At 41.0% G+C, this 24,010-nt stretch overlaps 1 protein-coding gene across 1 annotated transcript in view; it reads left to right on the top strand.

Moving 5' to 3' along the window:
- The window catches only part of LOC128646928 (alpha-aminoadipic semialdehyde dehydrogenase), a 340,000-nt gene that overhangs the window by 180,364 nt on the left and 135,626 nt on the right, over positions 1–24,010 (top strand). Inside the window, exon 18 of the mRNA XM_053699738.1 lies at positions 16,702–16,786. Within this exon, the coding sequence (XP_053555713.1) occupies positions 16,702–16,786 (85 nt within the window). The remainder of the gene's footprint in view (positions 1–16,701; positions 16,787–24,010) is intronic.

The raw sequence follows: 24,010 nt of genomic DNA, 5'->3' as shown, positions 1-24,010 counted from the left end.
GGCATGGGAGTGAGGAAGTCCAGTGATGCCTAGTAAAATGCCCCTATGACCATGTCTCTAATCCAGCAGATGGATAGTATTCTCAAAGGAAACAGACACACTCACATAGCATAATAATATAGGGAAAAGGCTTTATTTGAAGAAAGCTGCAAGTACTCGCACTTTTAAGAACTGATGGCTCTAAGATAATGGCGCAATACAATAATCCACAGGAACATTCTTCTTTTACAATTTATTAACAACTCGTGTTACATTAAAACATTAAGGGCTAGATTACAAGTGAGGCGCAAACGGTTTTGCGCTAGTGAAATTGTGTTTTTGCAAGCCGTTTTCATTGCGCTGATATTACAAGTGGTGCAAAACTGAGTTTGCCTTTATGCATCAAACTTTACTGTGATCTCAGAGCTGTGGTTAACTGTTGTCCGAAACCATAAATTAGCACAAAACACTTCAAAAATACATGACAAAGTAGAGTTACACTCATGTTAACACTGTCTGATAAAACATTTTAAATAAAAATTTTGCATAAAAAAGTTATAAGGGCTCAAAGATTGGAGATCTCGGGTGTTAGAAAAAAAAGTTACAAACATATACATAGATATTGATAAAGATGGATATCTGTGTGTATATGTATATATATATATATATATATGTGTGTGTATATGTGTATATATATATATATATATATATATATACAGGGAGTGCAGGATTATTAGGCAAATGAGTATTTTGACCACATCATCCTTTTTATGCATGTTGTCTTACTCCAAGCTGTATAGGCTCGAAAGCCTACTACCAATTAAGCATATTAGGTGATGTGCATCTCTGTAATGAGAAGGGGTGTGGTCTAATGACATCAACACCCTATATCAGGTGTGCATAATTATTAGGCAACTTCCTTTCCTTTGGCAAAATGGGTCAAAAGAAGGACTTGACAGGCTCAGAAAAGTCAAAAATAGTGAGATATCTTGCAGAGGGATGCAGCACTCTTAAAATTGCAAAGCTTCTGAAGCGTGATCATCGAACAATCAAGCGTTTCATTCAAAATAGTCAACAGGGTCGCAAGAAGCGTGTGGAAAAACCAAGGCGCAAAATAACTGCCCATGAACTGAGAAAAGTCAAGCGTGCAGCTGCCAAGATGCCACTTGCCACCAGTTTGGCCATATTTCAGAGCTGCAACATCACTGGAGTGCCAAAAAGCACAAGGTGTGCAATACTCAGAGACATGGCCAAGGTAAGAAAGGCTGAAAGACGACCACCACTGAACAAGACACACAAGCTGAAACGTCAAGACTGGGCCAAGAAATATCTCAAGACTGATTTTTCTAAGGTTTTATGGACTGATGAAATGAGAGTGAGTCTTGATGGGCCAGATGGATGGGCCCGTGGCTGGATTGGTAAAGGGCAGAGAGCTCCAGTCCGACTCAGACGCCAGCAAGGTGGAGGTGGAGTACTGGTTTGGGCTGGTATCATCAAAGATGAGCTTGTGGGGCCTTTTCGGGTTGAGGATGGAGTCAAGCTCAACTCCCAGTCCTACTGCCAGTTTCTGGAAGACACCTTCTTCAAGCAGTGGTACAGGAAGAAGTCTGCATCCTTCAAGAAAAACATGATTTTCATGCAGGACAATGCTCCATCACACGCGTCCAAGTACTCCACAGCGTGGCTGGCAAGAAAGGGTATAAAAGAAGAAAATCTAATGACATGGCCTCCTTGTTCACCTGATCTGAACCCCATTGAGAACCTGTGGTCCATCATCAAATGTGAGATTTACAAGGAGGGAAAACAGTACACCTCTCTGAACAGTGTCTGGGAGGCTGTGGTTGCTGCTGCACACAATGTTGATGGTGAACAGATCAAAACACTGACAGAATCCATGGATGGCAGGCTTTTGAGTGTCCTTGCAAAGAAAGGTGGCTATATTGGTCACTGATTTGTTTTTGTTTTGTTTTTGAATGTCAGAAATGTATATTTGTGAATGTTGAGATGTTATATTGGTTTCACTGGTAAAAATAAATAATTGAAATGGGTATATATTTGTTTTTTGTTAAGTTGCCTAATAATTATGCACAGTAATAGTCACCTGCACACACAGATATCCCCCTAAAATAGCTATAACTAAAAACAAACTAAAAACTACTTCAAAAACTATTCAGCTTTGATATTAATGAGTTTTTTGGGTTCATTGAGAACATGGTTGTTGTTCAATAATAAAATTAATCCTCAAAAATACAACTTGCCTAATAATTCTGCACTCCCTGTATATATATATATATATATATATATATATATATATATATATATATATATATATATATATATATATATATATATACACATACAGTGGATATAAAAAGTCTACACACCCCTGTTAAGATGTCAGGTTTTTGTGATGTAAAAAAATGAGACAAAGATAAATCATTTCAGAACTTTTTCCACCTTTAATGTGACCTATAAACTGTACAATTCAATTGAAAAACAAACTGAAATCTTTTAGGTAAAGGGAAATAAAAATAAAAAAATAAAATAATATGGTTGCATAAGTGTGAACACCCTTTTATAACTTGGGATGTAGCTGTGTTCAGAATTAAGCAATCTGTGTGGTACATGTGACAACAATCGCCCGTATTCTTCATTTGTCTGGGCTATGGGGTAGAGTGGCAAGACGGAAGCCTTTTCTTACAAAAAAAAACATCCAAGCCAGGCTAAATTTTGCAAAAACACATCTGAAGTTTCCCAAAAGCATGTTGCAAAAGGTGTTATGGTCTGATGAAACCAAAGTTAAACTTTTTAGCCATAATTCCAAAAGATATTTTTGGTGCAAAAACAACACTGCATATCACCAAAAGAACACCATACCCACAGTGAAGCATGGTGGTGTCAGCATCATGCTTTGGGGCTGTTTTTCTTCAGCTGGAACTGGGGCCTTAGTCAAGGTAGAGGGAATAATGAACAGTTAAAAATACCAGTCAATTTGGCACAAAACCTTCAGGCTTCTGCTAGAAAGCTGAACATGAAGAGGAACTTAATCTTTCAGCATGACAACGACCCAAAGCATACATCCAAATCAACAAAGGAATGGCTTCACCAGAAGAAGATTAAAGTTTTGGGATGGCCCAGCCAGAGCCCAGACCTGAATCCAATTAAAAATCTGTGGGGTAATCTGAAGAGGGCTGTGCACAGGAGATGCCCTCGCATTCTGACAGATTTGGAGTGTTTTTGCAAAGAAGAGTGGGCAAATCTTGCCAAGTCAAGATGTGCCATGCTGAAAAACTCATACCCCAAAAGACTGAGTGCTGTAATAAAATCAAAAGGTGCTTCAACAAAGTATTAGTTTAAGGGTGTTCTCACTTATGCAACCATATTATTTTAGTTTTTTATTTTTATTTCCCTTTATCTAAAAGATTTCAGTTTGTTTTTCAATTGAATTGTACAGTTTATAGGTCACATTAAAGATGGAAAAAGTTCTGAAATGATTTATCTTTGTCTCATTTTTTTACATCACAAAAACCTGACATTTTAACAGGGTTGCGTAGACTTTTTATATCCACTGCATATATATATATGTGTGTGTGTGTGTGTATATATGTATATATTTTTACTATAAACTGTAAGAAGAGAAATGGAACAACTAAATACATGAACCATACAAAAGATAGGGAATGAAGCACTCTTTTGAATAATCAATCAAAATTTATTCATACTAACATAGAAGCTAAGACTCAGATCAATATAAAGACTCACAATGCTCATGGATCATGGCAAAAAATGTCAAATGAATATAAAACATGAAATCACATTTGCAATATACAAAAAAGTCACGTGACTTAAATAAGTACCCTGAAAGTGTGCACACCTTATCATCGTAGTACCAACATAATCATCATCTTGAATAGTACTACACTCATACTACACCCCAGCTGCACACTGAACCCAAGAGAATACAAGGGCTGTTACTAGGCAGGATATATACAGGATGGCGATATACTAAAAGATGTGAAATGTGTATAACACATGCCCAAAACTTAGCCAGCAATAATATATAAGCATAGCATTGCATTCAATATCACAGTAGCATCTGATATAATAACAGTTCAAAAAGGTTAGATATGAGCGCAGCGCGAAATCACCAAGCTCCTGATAAAGCCTAAGAGTCCCTAGTATAGGTCATAAACAATAATACAAATTAATGAAAACAGGAGCGCTGTAGCTTAAGGTGAAACAAATTAAAAGTGAATAGGCAGATTACTGCAGTGTAAATGTGATAATGAGTATGTCTAGTCAAAAGTGATATCAACAATGTTAAACGTGACTAAAGAACTAAAATTATCTATATAACAGGTGTATCACTTCAAATAATGTGAGGTTATCCTAAACCACTGCGTACATATATAGATTAAGAAATAAAGACTGACCAGTTAATCAATATATAAGTATGGCTATGCCAAATTTAATAACAATACAGCATAATACTATCTATTAAAATACTATCACAGTAAAGGACGGACGTCTCTGTTAAAAAAGAGCTAGGTTGCCACCATATATAAAAACATGTAGTAAAAAATATAAAATAAAATTAGGCCTTGATATAGAACAAATTAGAACTTGACTCAGTCCAAGATAGATTTCCAAGGTGAGAGTTCCAAAGTGGAATATTAAGTATTAGATTGCAGGCAACCGCAAGCTTACCTTCAGACTGTGTGTACTTATCGGTCTCTGCAAGTAAAGTTACCGCCGTAGCGGGATGACGTCACCTTTATGGGCGCTGTCCTGGATCAACCGCCTGATTGGTCCTTTAGCGTAGCGGCTCCAAATGTAAACTTTGACTTCCAGCAACAAAGTATCTGCTCTTAAGTGCCTGTCGGCACGCAAGATACCTTATAGAGGATGGTGTGTGGAAGAGAACAAATTATCCAATCTCCAAATACAGAGAATCAGTGGTATCGCTGTGCGATGGAATAATCTGTCCTGTGATACCTGTTAGACCTTGCTGACCTTATTTCCAATTTTGTCATTTTCTTTCAGCAGGCTTTACAGGCATCAGATAATCACTTGTGCATAAGATAGTTGGTCCCAACGGTGATCAAATCCAAAGTGATAGTTCCAGCTCCAAATGGAAAACAATCTCAAGAGTTGCAACACATAATCAAAGTTCCCAAATTAAAACAAGTTCCGTCTCTAGGCAAACAGTATCAAACCAGGATGACCCTCCACTAATGCGGGATAGCCAGAGATCCAAACAATGGTAAAGCAATTAGTTACGTGTATCAATACACTTATCTGTATCCAACAAATAGGAACTGTAATCCAGTGCTGAGGCGGTGAAATCCTGATGCAAATCCTCCTTGCGATACACCGGCTACTGCTTAGTAAGCTGAGAACAGGAACGCCGAAAAACACATGGCGTGGACGGACAGCGTGCTTCCTCTTAGATACAAAAAGATACAAAAATGGTACCTTGGTATAAGCTATGGACATATCCTGTAATTCAATTCATTCTCAGTAATAAACTGCATTTGTAGACCACGAGATAGAGATAGGCCTATCAATTTCTTATATTTAACTGTAGGATTGGTATCAAGCTTCATGTAAGTATATGTGTCACACAATTGTCTCATAGCCTCTCTAGACAGAAACTCGCTTCTCTTATCTACTAGTTGCCATCCAGACCACCAAAAATTGGGTATTATCGCCTCTCTGTTAACGAGAGTAGTTTGCAACAATTCTGATTCTACCATCCTCCATACTCAGTTGGATGACGTGTACTAAATTACAAGCTAGAGGTTATGCAAAAAAAGACATCAATACAGCTAGACAACGATTGAAGGGTCAATCTCAAAACACACTTTTGGCACAGACCAAGGCACTGAAACAAACCGCTACTGCAGACTTAAACTTCATCACAACGTTTGCTCTGGATCATCACTGTGTTTCTAAAGCAGTTCGCAATCGATGGGACATTCTACAGACTGACAAGAGCCTATCAAATTGGAGACTTAATCCTCCCCATATGGCATATAGACGTGCCAGGAATATACGGGATATCTTGATCAAGACTGACCCGAAGGCTTCCTACCAAAAGGATACGTGGCTCAAATCCACCAAGAACGGATGCTTCAGATGTGGAGACTGTATCAACTGCAATGGGATGCAGATGGGTCCCACCTTTCAACACCCACATTGTATCAATCGCTTTAGGATACAACACAGAGTCACATGCAGCATCACCTATGTGGTCTATATCCTGATTTGTCTGTGCTCCCTTGTCTATGTAGGGAAAACCATCACAACGTTCCGTGAAAGAATGGCTAATCATAGACTTGCCATTAGGGATACCATCAAAAAGGGTACTTCAGATCAACCAGTGGCACGCCACTTTGCACAACTGAAACATAATGTCTCTAGTTTGAGGACCATGATCATAGATCATATACCTCCTCTAACCAGGGGAGGTGATCTTGGCAGAATCCTACTTCAATGAGAAACCAAATGGATTTACACTCTTGACACTGTGGAGCCTAGGGGACTTAACATACAACTTGACTATGGCCCCTTTATAGGATAAAGACACAGTTTACAGATATTGTTCTGCATAATACTAGTCACAAAACAGTGCCTGTCTGTTCTTCTTCTCTTTTTTTGTTCTTCAACTAACGCCTATCCCTCCTGTATCAGATCAATGTCATTTCTTATTTTTGATTGGCATGTATGATCTGTGGCGTATGAGATTCCAATATTTATCAAAGGTTTATATCAAATGTTTTAAGCACACCCTCCAAACCAGCAGCATGTGATGTATAATTTCTAGCCCTATATGAAACATGTACTATTTCAAGGATTTAGTGTGTCCTCTGCAAACAGTGCTTTGCTTTTAACATCAATATGAGACTTTTGCAGATCTGCACAGAAACGCTTCCACTAGCCTGATGCGTCACACAGCAGTGAATATGCAAATGAGCCATGTGCTACACACAGTTCCGTTACCATGGTTTTCAAATTTGTTGGTGCTGGTTGCACCTATGACAACACACCATGAATCAGGAAGGTGCGTGGCTTCAGTGGTGTGCACGTGAACTAAGTTTGCAATCAAGATAGAATGTGTATATAAAGCTGCTTTGTCTCATAGTTTTTAACCTGTTTTTCCCTGTGGATGACAGTCTTTGTTATCTGCCTGAAGGAACTGTTTGAACCATTTGATAAAGGTGCTGGTTGGCACCGAAACGTCATGGGATTGTTTTAATCTTTGAAAATTCTACAATAAAAGCTAAGTTTTATTTTTAAATCCAGTGAGTGCTATCTCATTAGTGATTGTTTATATATAGCCCTTTGCCATTGAGTAGATGAAAACGTGATAAACCATATTTATGCAATATTCATATTTAATAAAGATTTTAACTATGTATTTACTGTAAATCTTTTACATTTGCTAATGCAAATATGCTATGATGTTTGTGCGATGGGTGTTTGTTTTTCAACAATTTTTGTCCCCATTTACTTCTATGGGGAATGCGAAACTGCAATGGCGTTTGCTCGCTCTTGGGTGGTTTTTTTCCACTTTTTCTTTCTCTATTGATTTCTATTGGGGAATACATGCACACACACGTGAAAACTTAAGTTCGTATTACAAGTTCCAAAAAAAAAAGAGCGAAAAAACGAACGCAAACCGATAAGCACGAAAATTAAAATCCTAGCAGAGTTTTCGCGATTGCAGAAAAAAAAATACCACGCCACTAGTAATCTAGCCCTAAGAATGAAATGTTACTCAGGTTTATACAAAGTATAACAAGCAAACTTGTTTTTCACATTTTTTGTTTACTTTTACATTATTTTTGTTCTTATATTTTTAATTTATTAGAATGCCGCTAAATTATTTTAATAAAGCGTTCAGGGTGGATTTTATTGAAATCAAATTGATTTAAATTACAATTTAAATTACTAGCAGTAAGACTCGATTTGAAATCAATTTGCTTTTGTTGTTGTTTTTTTTTTTTTATGATCGTAGCTGGCGGCCAAATAGTGGTATCAAATATACCAAAATGTGCTTAGATCAATACCTTATTAGGTTGTCTACTTTCAAAATGTTATATAGTTTTCATGTGTAAATTAAAAAATAAAAAACTATCTTTCTGTTTAAACAGTGTGTTAGCAAAAATGGTAAAAAATTCTCCAGTACTTAGTTTGGGCAAGTTTTTGTAACCTTGATTAATTCAAATTTGATTTTTATTTTTTACATTAGGGGATCTTGGCATGAATAAATGTGCATTTATTTGAGTAGAGGCTCATGGTGTGCCCCTATGTGTTCATCAAAGCTGTGTATCTATACCCAAAGGCCTTTATTTATGTAACAATCCCTTGTTTGACTATAGTGTTTAGAACAAAATACACCCACTTGTTTACAACCTTGTATATTAAAAGTTAATGACAATTAAACTGGAAGTGTCTTGCATTCTTCATTGGGTGTAGACATATCCATGCCAAATTTCAGCCATCCACATCCCAGGTGTGGAGAACTGGGGGGTGTTTTTTCTGAGCAGGGAGAACCTTCACTCTCGGTGATGGTCTCTAAACCAGGAGGTTTTTTGCAAGATCACCCATCGGTGGGGATGCCCAGTGATAGATCTGATGTCTTCTCGTCTAAATGACAAATTACGGGTCGAGATGCCTTAGCAACTCCTTGGCGGTACAGTCTTGTGTATCTTTTTCCTCCAGTTGTTCTACTCCCACGAGTAATAGCTTGAATCAAACAGGAGGGAGTTTCAGCAATTCTGTTATTGTGGGAGAATGTCATCTGCTCCTCCATGGCAGCTTGCCCAGAGGCTGGACTTTCTGGCTCAAGGTCTAATCTTGATTCTCTGAGGCTGACTGCATGAAGATTGAACTAATGCTTTTGTCAAATAGAAGTTTGTCTTAGGTTGTGATAGGTACTCTGATTCAGGCACCTAAGCCTGTTACCAGAGGCATTTTACCTTAAGGTGTGGTGGGCTTATTTGTCTTTGTGCGTTAAACATGGGTTTTCTTGGCACAAAATTAAGATTCTGCATGGTCTTTAGTTTCTGCAGGATGGACAGGGAGAAAGGCCTATCAGCTAGTTCTTTTAAAGGCCAGATATCTGCTCTTTCTATATTGTTGCATAAAAGGTTGGCTCGTTTGTCAGATGCTCAGTCGTTTGTTCAAGCTTTATCTAGCATTAGATCTGTTTTCAAACCTATTGCTCCTCTATGGAGCCTTAATCTTGTTCTTAGAGTTCTTCAGCAGGCTCCATTTGAGCCTATGCATTCTATAAATATTAAGTTATTATCTTGGAAAGTCTTGTTTCGGTTAGCAATCTCCTCTGCTCGGAGAGTTTCAGAATTGTCTGCCTTACAGTGTGTTCCGCCTTTTCTGGTATTCCATTCAGGGAAAGGCTGTTCTTCAGACAAAGATGGGGTTTTTACCTAAGGTAGTTTCAACTCATAATATCAATAGGGAGATTGTTGTTTCGTCTTTGTCCCAAACCTTCTTCCTCCAACGAAAGGTTATTGCATAATCTGGATGTTGTTAGAGCTTTAAAGTTTTATCTTCATGCTACCGAGGAATTTTGTCAAGCATCTTCCTTGTTTATTCTTTTTTCTGGTAAGCGCAAGGGTCAGAAGGCCACAGCTGTTACTCTCTCCTTTTGGCTCAGAAGTCTGATTTGCATGGCTTATATAGAGTCGGGTGAGCCGATCCATCCCGGATTATGGCACATTCTACCAATGCAGTGTCTACTACCTGGGCCTACAAGAATGTGGCTTCATTGATCAGATCTGCAAGGCTGCTAACTGGTCTTCATTGCATACTTTCACAAAATGTTTTCGATTTTATGTTTTTGCCTCTGCAGAGGCTTCCTTTGGGAGAAAGGTACCTTCCTTTCCCTCCCTAAATTTTTCGTGGACTCCAAAGGTTAGAGGTATTGGTTTCCCATATGTTATGAATAGGAATTTGTGGACTCTCACTGTCATTAGAAACAAAATATAATTTATGCTTACTTGATAAATTATTTTCTTTCTTGGCATTGAGAGTCCACAAACCTGCCCTGAAATAGTGTAGTGGCAACAGTCCTAGGGCACCTCTTTACCCCTTTTATCTCTCTACTTTTCCTTATCCTCGGCTTAAACTACTGAGAGGGTAGGGGAAGTGGGAGGGATGTTTCAATGCTCTGGGGTTTCTTTGCCTCCTCCTGGTGGCCAGGTGACGTAATTCCCATATGTGACGAACAGGAATTCGTAGACTCTCACTGCCAAGAAAGAAAATTATTTATCAGGTAATCATAAATTATATTTTTGCATAAAAAGAAAGGGATTGCAGTTCACCTAAAAGTTATGTGAACTGCAGAAAAAATGTGTTTTCAGCACAAAAACATGCAAACAAAAAAAACAACAAAAACCTACTAAATGTGTTTTGAAATACTCTTTTAGATGGAACAGAGAAACTTTGAATAAAGTAAAGTTTCTTTTAAAAGATATGATGAGTCCACGGATTTCATCCTTACTTATGGGATTACGCCTCCTGGTCAGCAGGAGGAGGCAAAGAGCACCACAGCAGAGCTGTATATATAGCTCCTCCCTTCCCTCCCTCTCCAGTCATTCTCTTTGCCTGTGTTAGTGATAGGAAGAGGTAAAGTGAGGTGTTAGTTTAGATTCCTCAATCAAGAGTTTTTTATTTTCAAACGGTACCGATGTGTGCTGTTTTTATTACAGAGCAGCTTCTGAATAGTGTTCTAGACTATGGGAACTAGGGGATTTTTGTATCCGCTGCGCCTCCCATATTTGTGCTGCATTATCTGTATATGGTCTTGTGAGGTTGTAACCAAGACCCTGCTTTTTCACAGGACCTCAGGAAGAAGATTGGACCTCTTGATACTGTGAAGTAATCATGCTGTACCCTCAGCATGGAGGTAAGTGCAGTTTTTTTTCTGGGTATCTCAGACTAACTGTACTGATCAGATGTATATTTTGGGAGTTTACCCTTTATACTTTCCCCCACACATTAGGGCAGTCTTGCATTTCCTAAGAGCACTGGGGTATGTGTACGTTGCCGGTCTTAGTTGATGTTAACAGAGGGTAGGAGAGAGACAGACCAGATCTAACTAAGAGTATGCACCAGACACTCTAGAATGGTTGTGTGATCTAGAGGCACTGGGAGATGTTTGTGTGCAGGGAGTCACTGTACAACGGGCTGGCTGACGCTGGGGATGTTTGTGTTCAAGGCTCCGGTTTTGGGGAATGGCTATTCTGATGTGTCACTGTGTTAGTTCAGTAGCCTAAGGCGCTGCTATACAATTATATGTGTCGGCATTTTGCTGTGAATTTTTACTTTCGATTACGCCCACGAAGGGCGGGGCTTATTTTCACGCGCTCTGACAGCGCATCTATCCCTTCTCTGGTGGCTGCATTGCATCGGTTCCTAAGTGCACTTGTGTGATTTTCAAGTGACTTAGGTGTACAGTGTGGTGGTGCTTGAGTGGCTCAGGAGGCAGGTAGGAGCCGCAGCAGAGCTGCGGCAGGGTGACTGGGTATTACAAAAATAGAAAAGACCGTACAAAGTAAAACCATACTATACTTTTCAAATTGTGTACACATGGGCAATTAACCCTCTGCCTTAGCGCTTATTTCGGATTGCACATATGGTTATAACTCAATAAATCTATAGAAGCGTTTTTTGTTTTTTTTAAAGATACAGTAAAAAAAATTTTTTTTTTTTTTTACACGGATTTGACCAAGATTGGTTTTTGTTTAGGTTATCATGGATGACCTTGAACAAAATACGTGCCCTATGTGTTTGGATGCCATTGTGGAACCCCCTGTTACACTATGTGACAATTGTGTTGAGAGAGCCTTACAATGTAAAGAGAAAATATTTTTTAATAAAGATATGTCTAAAGATTCTTCTCAAGCCAATGAGATTCAGGGTATGCCGCAATCTTCTCCCCAAGCGTCACACCCTTTAACACCCGCACAAGCTACGCCATGTTCTTCTACGGCATCTGCTTCTTTCACTTTGCAGGATATGGCTGCAGTTATGTCATCTACCCTCACAGAGGTTTTGTCTAAGTTACCAGTGTTGCAAGGCAAACGTAGCAGGGCAGAAGCTCAGGGGGTCCCTGTAACTTCTGATGCTTTGATGGCTATCTCTGATATACCCTCCCAGGCCTCTGAATTGGGGGGTAAGGAGATCCTGTTTGAGCGGGAACTGTCTGACTCAGGTAGTGCGTTGCCCCAGACAGATTCGGACGTCATGTCCTTTAGATTTAAGCTTGAACACCTCGCCTGTTACTTTGGAAGGTTTTAGTGACTCTGGACGATTGTGACTCTATTGTGATTCCTCCAGAGAAATTGTGTAAGATGGACAGATATCTGGAAGTCCCTGCTTATTCAGATACTTTTCCGGTTCCTAAGAGAATTTTGTAGATTGTTACACGGGAATGGGAAAGGCCGGGTATCCTGTTCTCCCCTTCCCCTATGTTCAAGAAAATGTACCCTATAGTTGACACCATGTGGGATTCTTGGCAAACGGTCCCTAAGGTGGAGGGAGCTATTTATACCCTAGCTAAGCGTACAACTATCCCTATTGAGGACAGTTGTGCTTTCAAAGACCCTATGGATAAAAAGTTGGAGGGTCTTCTAAAGAAACTATTTGTTCATCAAGGTTTTCTCTTACAACCGACGGCCTGTATCGTACCAGTTACAACTGCGGCTGCCTTTTGGTTTGATGCCTTAGAAGAATCTCTGAAGACAGATCTCTTTAGAGGAAATAATGGATAAGATTAAGGCCCTAAAGTTGGCTAATTCCTTTGTCACAGACGCCGCTTTTCAGATCGCCAAGTTGGCGGCTAAGAATGCAGGTTTTGCCCTTCTAGCACGCAGAGCCTTATGGTTAAAATCTTGGTCAGCGGATGTGTCCTCTAAATTCAAACTTTTGTCTATTCCTTTCAAAGGGAAGACCCTATTTGGGCCTGACTTGAAAGAGATTATTTCTGATATTACGGGAGGTAAGGGCCATCTCCTACCTCAGGATAAGACTTCGAAGCAGAGGGGTAGACAGAGTAATTTTCGTTCCTTTTGAAATTTCAAGGGAGTCTCCTCTTCCGCTAAACAGGAAGGGGAACTTTGCACAAGCCAAGTCCGTATGGAGACCCAACCAGGCTTGGAACAAGGGTAAACAACCCAAGAAGCCCGATGCTGCTCCCAAGACAGCATGAAGGGGCGGCCCCCGATCCGGGACCGGATCTAGTAGGGGGCAGACTTTCTTTGTCCAGGCATGGATAAGAGACGTTCAGGATCCCTTGACACTAGATATCGTGTCCCAGGGGTATCAACTGGAGTTCAAAAATTCCCTCCCAAGGGGAAGGTTTCTTCTTTCACGATTGTCTGTAGACCAGATAAAAAGAGAGGCGTTCTTATGTTGTGTATAAGACCTCTCCACTATGGGAGTAATTCGTCCCATTCCAATACAGGAACAGGGACAGGGGTTTTACTCAAATCTTTTCGTGGTTCCCAAAAAAGAGGGAACGTTCAGACCCATTTTAGATCTCATGAGTCTAAACAAGTTTCTCAAAGTCCCGTCCTTCAAGATGGAGACGATTCGGACAATTCTTCCATTGATCCAAGAGGGTCAATATATGACTACCGTGGACTTAAAGGATGCATATCTTCACATTCCTATCCACAGAGATCATTACCAGTTTCTAAGGTTTGCCTTCCTGGACAAACATTTTCAGTTCGTGGCTCTCCCTTTCGGGTTGGCCACAGCACCCAGGATCTTCACAAAGGTTCTAGGGTCTCTGCTGGCGGTTCTCAGACTGCGGGGAATTGCAGTGGCGCCTTATCTGGACGATATTCTGATCCAGGCGTCGTCTTATCAACTGACAAAGTCTCATACCGACATGGTTCTGTCTTTTCTAAGGACTCACGGGTGGAAGGTGAATATAGAAAAGAGTTCACTAATCCCACAGACAAGGGTTCCTTTCCTGGGAACTCTGATAGACTCTATGTCCATGAATATCTTCTTGACGGAAGTCAGAAAATTAAAGATTCTGAACACATGCCGAGCCCTTCAGTCCAATCCTCGGCCATCAGTGGCTCAGTGCATGGAGGTAATTGGATTGATGGTGGCGGCAATGGACATCATTCCGTTTGCTCGTTTTCATCTCAGACCTCTACAACTGAGCATGCTCAGACAGTGGAATGGAGATTATGCAAATTTGTCTCCTCAGATAGATCTGGATCAGGAGACAAGAGACTCTCTTCTTTGGTGGTTGTCGCTGGATCATCTGTCCCAAGGGATGTGCTTCCGCAGACCTTCATGGGTGATAGTGACAACGGACGCCAGTCTACTAGAATGGGGGGCAGTCTGGAATTCCCTGAAGGCTCAGGGTGTGTGGACTCGGTCGGAGTCTCTACTTCCAATCAATATTCTGGAATTGAGAGCAATATTCAATGCGCTTCAGGCTTGGCCTCAGTTGGCTTCGGCCAAATTCATCCGATTTCAGTCGGACAACATCACGACTGTGGCTTACATCAATCATCAGGGAGGAACAAGGAGTTCCTTAGCGATGACAATAGTATCCAAGATAATTCGGTGGACGGAGGCTCACTCTTGTTATCTGTCTGCAATCTACATCCCAGGAGTGGACAACTGGGAGACGGATTTTTCGAGCAGACAGACGTTTCATCCGGGGAAATGGGAACTCCATCCGGAGGTCTTTGCCACCCTGATTCTCAGGTGGGGCAGGCCGGAATTGGATCTCATGGCGTCTCGTCAGAATGCCAAGCTCCCAAGATACGGATCCAGGTCCAGGGATCCTCAGGCCGAACTGATAGATGCCTTGGTCGTTCAGCCTAGCTTATGTGTTTCCACCGTTTGCTCTCCTTCCCCGGGTGATTGCTCGGATCAGACAGGAGAGGGCTTCAGTGATTCTCATCGCTCCTGCGTGGCCTCGCAGGACTTGGTATGCCGATCTGGTGTACATGTCCTCTCTGCCCCCGTGGAAGCTTTCATTGAGGCAGGACCTTCTCATTCAGGGGCCCTTCCATCATCCAAATCTAGTTTCTCTGCAGCTGACTGCTTGGAGATTGAACGCTTGATTTTATCTAAGCGAAGGTTCTCTGATTTGGTCATTGATACCTTGATTCAGGCACGTAAGTCTGTTACTAGAAAAATTTACCATAAGATATGGCGTAAATATCTTTATTGGTGCGAATCCAAGGGCTACTCATGGAGTAGGGTTAGGATTCCCAGGATCTTATCTTTTCTCCAAGAAGGATTGGAGAAAGGGTTGTCAGCAAGTTCCTTAAAGGGACAGATTTCTGCTTTGTCTATTTTGCTACACAAACGTCTGTCAGATGTTCCAGATGTTCAATCTTTTTGTCAGGCTCTGACTAGAATCAGGCCTGTGTTTAGACCAATTGCTCCTCCTTAGGGTTTGAATTTAGATCTTAATGTTCTTCAAGGGGTTCCGTTTGAACATATGCATTCCATAGATATTAAGTTGTTATCTTGGAAAGTTTTATTTTTGGTTGCTATTTCTTCTGCTCGCAGAGTTTCTGAGCTTTCTGCGTTACAATGTGATTCTCCTTATCTTATCTTCCATTCTGATAAGGTGGTCTTGCGTACCAAACCTGGTTTCCTTCCTAAGGTTGTTTCTAACAAGAATATTAATCAGGAAATTGTTGTTCCTTCCTTGTAACCTAATCCTTCGTCTAAGAAGGAGAGTTTGTTACATAACTTGGACGTGGTTCGTGCCCTGAAGTTTTACTTGCAAGCGACTAAAGATTTTCATCAATCATCTTCATTATTCATTGTTTTTTCTGGAAAACGTAAAGCTACGGCTACCTCTTTCTTTTTGGCTGAAGAGTATCATCCGTTTGGCATATGAGACTGCTGGACAGCAGCCTCCTGAAAGAATTACGGCTCATTCTACTAGGGCTGCGGCTTCCTCATGGGCTTTTAAAAACAATGCTTCTGTTGAACAGATTTGCAAGGCTGCAACTTGGTCTTCTCTTTTTTCCAAATTTTACAAATTTGATACTTTTGCCTCTTCCGAGGCTGTTTTTGGGAGAAAGGTTCTTCAAGCAGTGGTGCCTTCCGTTTAGGTTCCTGTCTTGTCCCTCCCTTTCATCCGTGTCCTATAGCTTTGGTATTGTATCCCATAAGTAAGGATGAAGTCTGTGGACTCGTCATATCTTGTAAAAGAAAAGGAAATGTATGCTTACCTGATAAATGTATTTCTTTTACAATATGACGAGTCCACGGCCCACCCTGTCATTTTCTAAGACAGGTCTTTATTTTTGTTAAACTTCAGTCACCTCTGCACCTTGGCTTTTCCTTTCTATTCCTAACTTCGGTCGAATGACTGGAGTGGGAAGGAAGGGAGGAGCTATATATACAGCTCTGCTGTGTTGCTCTTTGCCTCCTCCTGCTGACCAGGAGGCGTAATCCCATAAGTAAGGATGAAATCCGTGGACTCGTCATATCGTAAAAGAAATAAATTTATCAGGTAAGCATAAATTTCCTTTTCTTTTATAACAAATCCTTTATTCCTTTACTTATTCCACAAGTGCCCATGTTCTACTATTATCAATGTGTTGCCAGGCATTATTTTTTCAAATGGTTGTATTTCATAATGTATTTCTTTTTTTTAAGTTTTGCAACAATTTTTTAAATGTTTGTTTCCTTCTCTCACAGTTTTTACAAGAAAGCATTCATGATGAAATTGTGGAGAAACTGTTAATAGCCTATTCACAAGTGCGCATTGGAGAGCCTTGGCACTGTGAGTGTTTTTAATTTTGCTTTGAACTTATTGTATAGAAGCAAAATTATACAGAAATGTGAGTTGCGTTATATGTCTATAATATGTATGTACTGTATGTTCAAATGCAGAAAGTATTATTTATTCATTTTTCCATTTATAATTTACAAATTCTATGTTTTCAAATGGCATAATAACACTAAATGTGATGACAAATTTCATGTTTGTGAAGTTTAAAAATAACCAACCTATATAAGGATATATAGGTATATAAGGCAAAGAAGGATCGTATAGTAACCAGGGTAAGGACTGTAGTAAGAAATGTATTCTGCTTCTCTGAGTGTGTGTTTGCTTTTTTTTTTTTTTTATTTAGGGTCAGATTATAAGTGGAGCTTAATATTTATCGCTTTTGCTAAAGCGATATTTGTACTCCACTTTGTAATACCAGTGCATGCTAATGTGTGCTGGTATTTCAAGTTAGGTGCAATGCGAACGCGACTTTGTGTTCACTATACATGGAAGCATTGCGCTCACAAGCATTGCGCGCTTCCATAGGCACAGAACTTAAGCTCAGCAAAGGGGCAAGTAGTGCAGTTATGGCAGCAGTTTGTAAATAAATATATAAAATATATATATACAGGGAGTGCAGAATTATTAGGCAAGTTGTATTTTTGAGGATTAATTTTATTATTGAACAACAACCATGTTCTCAATGAACCCAAAAAACTCATTAATATCAAAGCTGAATAGTTTTGGAAGTAGTTTTTAGTTTGTTTTTAGTTATAGCTATTTTAGGGGGATATCTGTGTGTGCAGGTGACTATTACTGTGCATAATTATTAGGCAACTTAACAAAAAACAAATATATACCCATTTCAATTATTTATTTTTACCAGTGAAACCAATATAACATCTCAACATTCACAAATATACATTTCTGACATTCAAAAACAAAACAAAAACAAATCAGTGACAATATAGCCACCTTTCTTTGCAAGGACACTCAAAAGCCTGCCATCCATGGATTCTGTCAGTGTTTTGATCTGTTCACCATCAACATTGCGTGCAGCAGCAACCACAGCCTCCCAGACACTGTTCAGAGAGGTGTACTGTTTTCCCTCCTTGTAAATCTCACATTTGATGATGGACCACAGGTTCTCAATGGGGTTCAGATCAGGTGAACAAGGAGGCCATGTCATTAGATTTTCTTCTTTTATACCCTTTCTTGCCAGCCACGCTGTGGAGTACTTGGACGCGTGTGATGGAGCATTGTCCTGCATGAAAATCATGTTTTTCTTGAAGGATGCAGACTTCTTCCTGTACCACTGCTTGAAGAAGGTGTCTTCCAGAAACTGGCAGTAGGACTGGGAGTTGAGCTTGACTCCATCCTCAACCCGAAAAGGCCCCACAAGCTCATCTTTGATGATACCAGCCCAAACCAGTACTCCACCTCCACCTTGCTGGCGTCTGAGTCGGACTGGAGCTCTCTGCCCTTTACCAATCCAGCCACGGGCCCATCTATCTGGCCCATCAAGACTCACTCTCATTTCATCAGTCCATAAAACCTTAGAAAAATCAGTCTTGAGATATTTCTTGGCCCAGTCTTGACGTTTCAGCTTGTGTGTCTTGTTCAGTGGTGGTCATCTTTCAGCCTTTCTTACCTTGGCCATGTCTCTGAGTATTGCACACCTTGTGCTTTTTGGCACTCCAGTGATGTTGCAGCTCTGAAATATGGCCAAACTGGTGGCAAGTGGCATCTTGGCAGCTGCACGCTTGACTTTTCTCAGTTCATGGGCAGTTATTTTGCGCCTTGGTTTTTCCACACGCTTCTTGCGACCCTGTTGACTATTTTGAATGAAACGCTTGATTGTTCGATGATCACGTTTCAGAAGCTTTGCAATTTTAAGAGTGCTGCATCCCTCTGCAAGATATCTCACTATTTTTGACTTTTCTGAGCCTGTCAAGTCCTTCTTTTGACCCATTTTGCCAAAGGAAAGGAAGTTGCCTAATAATTATGCACACCTGATATAGGGTGTTGATGTCATTAGACCACACCCCTTCTCATTACAGAGATTCACATCACCTAATATGCTTAATTGGTAGCAGGCTTTCGAGCCTATACAGCTTGGAGTAAGACAACATGCATAAAGAGGATGATGTGGTCAAAATACTAATTTGCCTAATAATTCTGCACACATATATATATATATATATAATGAATGTATATAAGCATATACAGTGTACATATATATTTACTGGGGCACAGTTCCCATAGACCGCAATGTAAAGGCACCTTTCAGTGCCGTTTTTTTTCTAACACACCACTCCCGCCAACTTTAAAGCCCCAAAACTGCCTAGTGCAGTTGTTTTCTATTTGAGGGCATTTGGGGCATCCTTAGAAAATTAACCAGAGGTCTAATCTCTGGTTAATTTTCTGAGCACTAATTGCTACTGTGCAGTAGCAATAAACAGCAGCTTGTAATGGCTAGTTAATTATTGTGCGCCTTAATTAGATTCCAAAATATCACTTGTATGTATTGATAGAATAACAATAAATGTGTATTTCTTTCAGTTCAGTGTATGTGTGTACTATGCAATAGAAAATGGATTTTCTCTTGTTAAGTGTGTTCAGTCCACGGGTCATCCATTACTTATGGGATATATTCTCCTTCCCAACAGGAAGTTGCAAGAGGATCACCCAAGCAGAGCTGCTATATAGCTCCTCCCCTCACATGTCATATCCAGTCATTCTCTTGCAAGTCTCAACAAAGGAGGTTGTGAGAGGAGATAGGAGTTTTTTACTTAATTATTCTTCAATCAAAAGTTTATTATTTTAAAATGGCACCGGAGTGTGCTGTTTTTTCTCTCAGGCAGTATTTAGAAGAAGAAAATCTGCCTGCGTTTTCTATGATCTTAGCAGACGTAACTAAGATCCACTGGCTGTTCTCGCACATTCTGAGGAGTGGGGTAACTTCAGAAAAGGGAATAGCATGCGGGGTCCACCGCAAATGAGGTATGTGCAGTATAATATTTTCTAGGAATGGCATTGACTAAGAAAACACTGCTGTTACCCATATGATGTAAGTACAGCCTTTAATGCAGTAGTAGCGACTGGTATCAGGCTGATAAATGTATGCGCAGTTGAGTTATTTTCTAGGGACTAGAATTTGACTGAGAAAATACTGTTAATACTGAAATAAATGTATGAGCCTTAACTGCAGTAGAAGCGACTGGTAGCAGGCTTAGTGATAACTTTGCATAACACTGGAAAAGTTGTTTTTAAAACGTTTACTGGCATGTTATTAGTTTTGTAAGGTACTTTGGTGATAAATCTTTTTGGGCATGATTTTTTTTTTCCATATGGCTAACGTTTATTTCTGCATAGAAACCGTTGTAACAGGTCTCCCACTGTTGTAATATGAGTGGGAGGGGCCTTTTTTTAGCGCCTTGTTGCGCAGTTAAAATTCTAGCACAGTCTTCCTGCTTCTTCCTCCTTGATCCAGGACGTCTCCAGAGAGCTCAGGGGTCTTCAAAATTCATTTTTGAGGGAGGTAATCAGTCACAGCAGACCTGTGACAGTGTGTTTGACTGTGATAAAAGCGTTAAATCTGAAATTGATTATCCGTTTTTTTGGGTATTGAGGGGTTAATCATCCGTTTGCTAGTGGGTGCAATCCTCTGCTAAATTCATACATTTCCTGTTAAATTTGTTGGCTATAATTGAATTAGTTCATTGTTATTTCAACTGTGTCAGTTTTTTTGTGTTTTTAAAAGCGCTGCAGCGTTTTTTTCTATTGCATGTAAATTTATTGAAAGATTTTTTCCAAGCTTGCTAGCCTTCATTGCTAGTCTGTTAAACATGTCTGATACAGATGAATCTACTTGTTCATTATGTTTAAAAGCCAATGTGGAGCCCAATAGAAATATGTGTACCAATTGTATTGATGTTACTTTAAATAAAAGTCAGTCTTTACTGGTAAAGAAATTATCACCAGACAACGAGGGGGAAGTTATGCCGCCTAACTCTCCTCACGTGTCAGTACCTTCGCCTCCCGCTCAGGAGGTGCGTGAGATTGTGGCGCCAAGTACATCAAGGCCCTTACAAATCACTTTGCATGATATGGCTAATGTTATGAAAGAAGTATTATCTAATTTGCCTGAGTTAAGAGGCAAGCGCGATAGCTCTGGGTTAAGGACAGAGCGCGCCGATGATACGAGAGCCATGTCCGATACTGCGTCACAATTTGCAGAACATGAGGACGGAGAGCTTCATTCTGTGGGTGACGGATCTGATCCGGGGAGACCGGATTCAGAAATTTCAAATTTTAAATTTAAGCTTGAGAACCTCCGTGTATTGCTAGGGGAGGTGTTAGCGGCTCTGAATGATTGCGACACGGTTGCAATCCCAAAGAAATTATGTAGGCTGGATAAATACTATGCGGTGCCGGTGTGTACTGACGTTTTTCCTATACCTAAAAGGCTTACAGAGATTATTAGCAAGGAGTGGGATAGACCAGGTTCTCCCCTCCTCCGATATTTAGAAAAATGTTTCCAATAGACGCCACCACACGAGACTTATGGCAGACGGTCCCTAAGGTGGAGGGAGCAGTTTCTACTTTAGCCAAGCGTACCACTATCCCGGTGGAGGATAGCTGTGCTTTCTCAGATCCAATGGATAAAAAATTAGAAGGTTACCTTAAGAAAATGTTTGTTCAACAAGGTTTTATATTACAGCCCCTTGCATGCATTGCGCCCGTCACTGCTGCAGCGGCATTCTGGTTTGAGTCTCTGGAAGAGGCTATTCGCACAGCACCATTGGATGAGATTATGAGCAAGCTTAGAGCCCTTAAGCTAGCTAATGCATTTATTTCGGATGCCGTTGTGCATTTAACCAAACTAACGGCTAAGAACTCCGGATTCGCCATCCAGGCGCGCAGAGCGCTATGGCTTAAATCCTGGTCAGCAGATGTAACTTCTAAATCTAAATTGCTTAATATTCCTTTCAAAGGGCAAACCTTATTCGGGCCCGGGTTGAAAGAGATTATTGCTGACATTACTGGAGGTAAGGGTTACACCCTTCCTCAGGACAGGGCCAAATCAAAGGCCAAACAGTCTAATTTTCGTGCCTTTCGTAATTTCAAGGCAGGAGCAGCATCAACTTCCTCTGCTCCAAAACAGGAAGGGACTGCTAATCGTTACAGACAGGGTTGGAAAGGCAACCAGTCCTGGAACAAGGGCAAGCAGGCCAGAAAACCTACTTCTGCCCCTAAGACAGCATGAAGAAAGGGCCCCCTATCCGGAAACGGATCTAGTGGGGGGCAGACTTTCTCTCTTCGCCCAGGCTTGGGCAAGAGATGTCCAGGATCCCTGGGCGTTGGAGATCATATCTCAGGGATACCTTCTGGACTTCAAGACTTCTCCTCCACAAGGGAGATTTCATCTGTCAAGGTTATCAACAAACCTAATAAAGAGAGAGGCATTTCTACGATGTGTACAAGACCTCTTAGTTATGGGAGTGATCCACCCAGTTCCGCGGACGGAACAAGGGCAAGGTTTTTACTCAAATCTGTTTGTGGTTCCCAAAAAAGAGGGAACGTTCAGACCAATCTTAGACCTAAAGATCTTAAACATCCTAAGGGTTCCATCGTTCAAAATGGAAACTATTCGAACCATCCTACCCATGATCCAAGAGGGTCAGTATATGACCACAGTGGATTTAAAGGATGCCTACCTTCACATACCGATTCACAAAGATCATTATCGGTACCTAAGGTTTGCTTTTCTAGACAGGCATTACCAGTTTGTAGCTCTTCCCTTCGGGTTAGCTACGGCCCCGAGAATTTTTACAAAGGTTCTGGGCTCGCTTCTGGCGGTACTAAGACCGCGAGGCATAGTGGTGGCTCCGTACCTAGACGACATTCTGATACAAGCGTCAAGTTTTCAAAATGCAAAGTCTCATACAGAGATAGTTCTAGCATTTCTGAGGTCGCATGGGTGGAAAGTAAACATGGAAAAGAGTTCTCTGTTCCCACTCACAAGGGTTCCCTTCCTAGGGACTCTTATAGATTCTGTAGAGATGAAGATTTACCTGACGGAGTCCAGGTTATCAAAAATCCTAAATGCTTGCCATGTCCTTCATTCCATTCCAAGCCCATCAGTAGCTCAGTGCATGGAAGTAATCGGCTTAATGGTCGCGGCAATGGACATAGTGCCATTTGCACGCCTGCATCTCAGACCGCTGCAACTATGCATGCTAAGTCAGTGGAATGGGGATTACTCAGATCTGTCCCCTTTACTAAATCTGGACCAGGAGGCCAGAGACTCTCTTCTCTGGTGGTTGTCAAGGGTTCATCTGTCCAAAGGAATGACTTTTCGCAGACCAGATTGGACGATTGTAACAACAGATGCCAGCCTACTAGGCTGGGGCGCAGTCTGGAACTCCCTGAAGGCTCAGGGATCGTGGACTCAGGAGGAGAAACTCCTCCCAATAAACATTCTGGAATTAAGAGCAATATTCAATGCTCTTCTAGCTTGGCCTCAGTTAGCAACACTGAGGTTCATCAGATTTCAGTCGGACAACATCACGACTGTGGCTTACATCAATCATCAAGGGGGAACCAGGAGTTCCCTAGCGATGTTGGAAGTCTCGAAGATAATTCGCTGGGCAGAGTCTCACTCTTGTCACCTGTCAGCGATCTACATCCCAGGCGTGGAGAACTGGGAGGCGGACTTTCTAAGTCGCCAGACCTTTCATCCGGGGGAGTGGGAACTTCACCCGGAGGTATTTGCCCAACTGATTTTTCGTTGGGGCGAACCGGAGCTGGATCTCATGGCATCTCGCCAGAACGCCAAGCTTCCTTGTTACGGATCCAGGTCCAGGGACCCGGGAGCGGTGCTGGTAGATGCACTAGCAGCCCCTTGGGTTTTCAACATGGCTTATGTGTTTCCACCTTTTCCGTTGCTACCTCGACTGATTGCCAGGATCAAACAGGAGAGAGCATCAGTGATTCTGATAGCGCCTGCATGGCCACGCAGGACCTGGTATGCAGACCTAGTGGACATGTAGTCCTGTCCACCATGGTCTCTGCCTCTGAGGCAGGACCTTCTAATTCAGGGTCCTTTCAACCATCCAAGCCTAATTTCTCTGAGGCTGACTGCATGGAGATTGAACGCTTGATTCTATCAAAGCGTGGTTTTTCGGAGTCGGTTATTGATACATTAATACAGGCTCGGAAACCTGTTACCAG

The sequence above is a fragment of the Bombina bombina genome, chromosome 2 (assembly GCF_027579735.1).
Source record: "Bombina bombina isolate aBomBom1 chromosome 2, aBomBom1.pri, whole genome shotgun sequence".
NCBI classification, from domain to species: Eukaryota; Metazoa; Chordata; class Amphibia; order Anura; family Bombinatoridae; genus Bombina; species Bombina bombina.
This window is presented reverse-complemented; position numbering and strand designations above follow the sequence as displayed.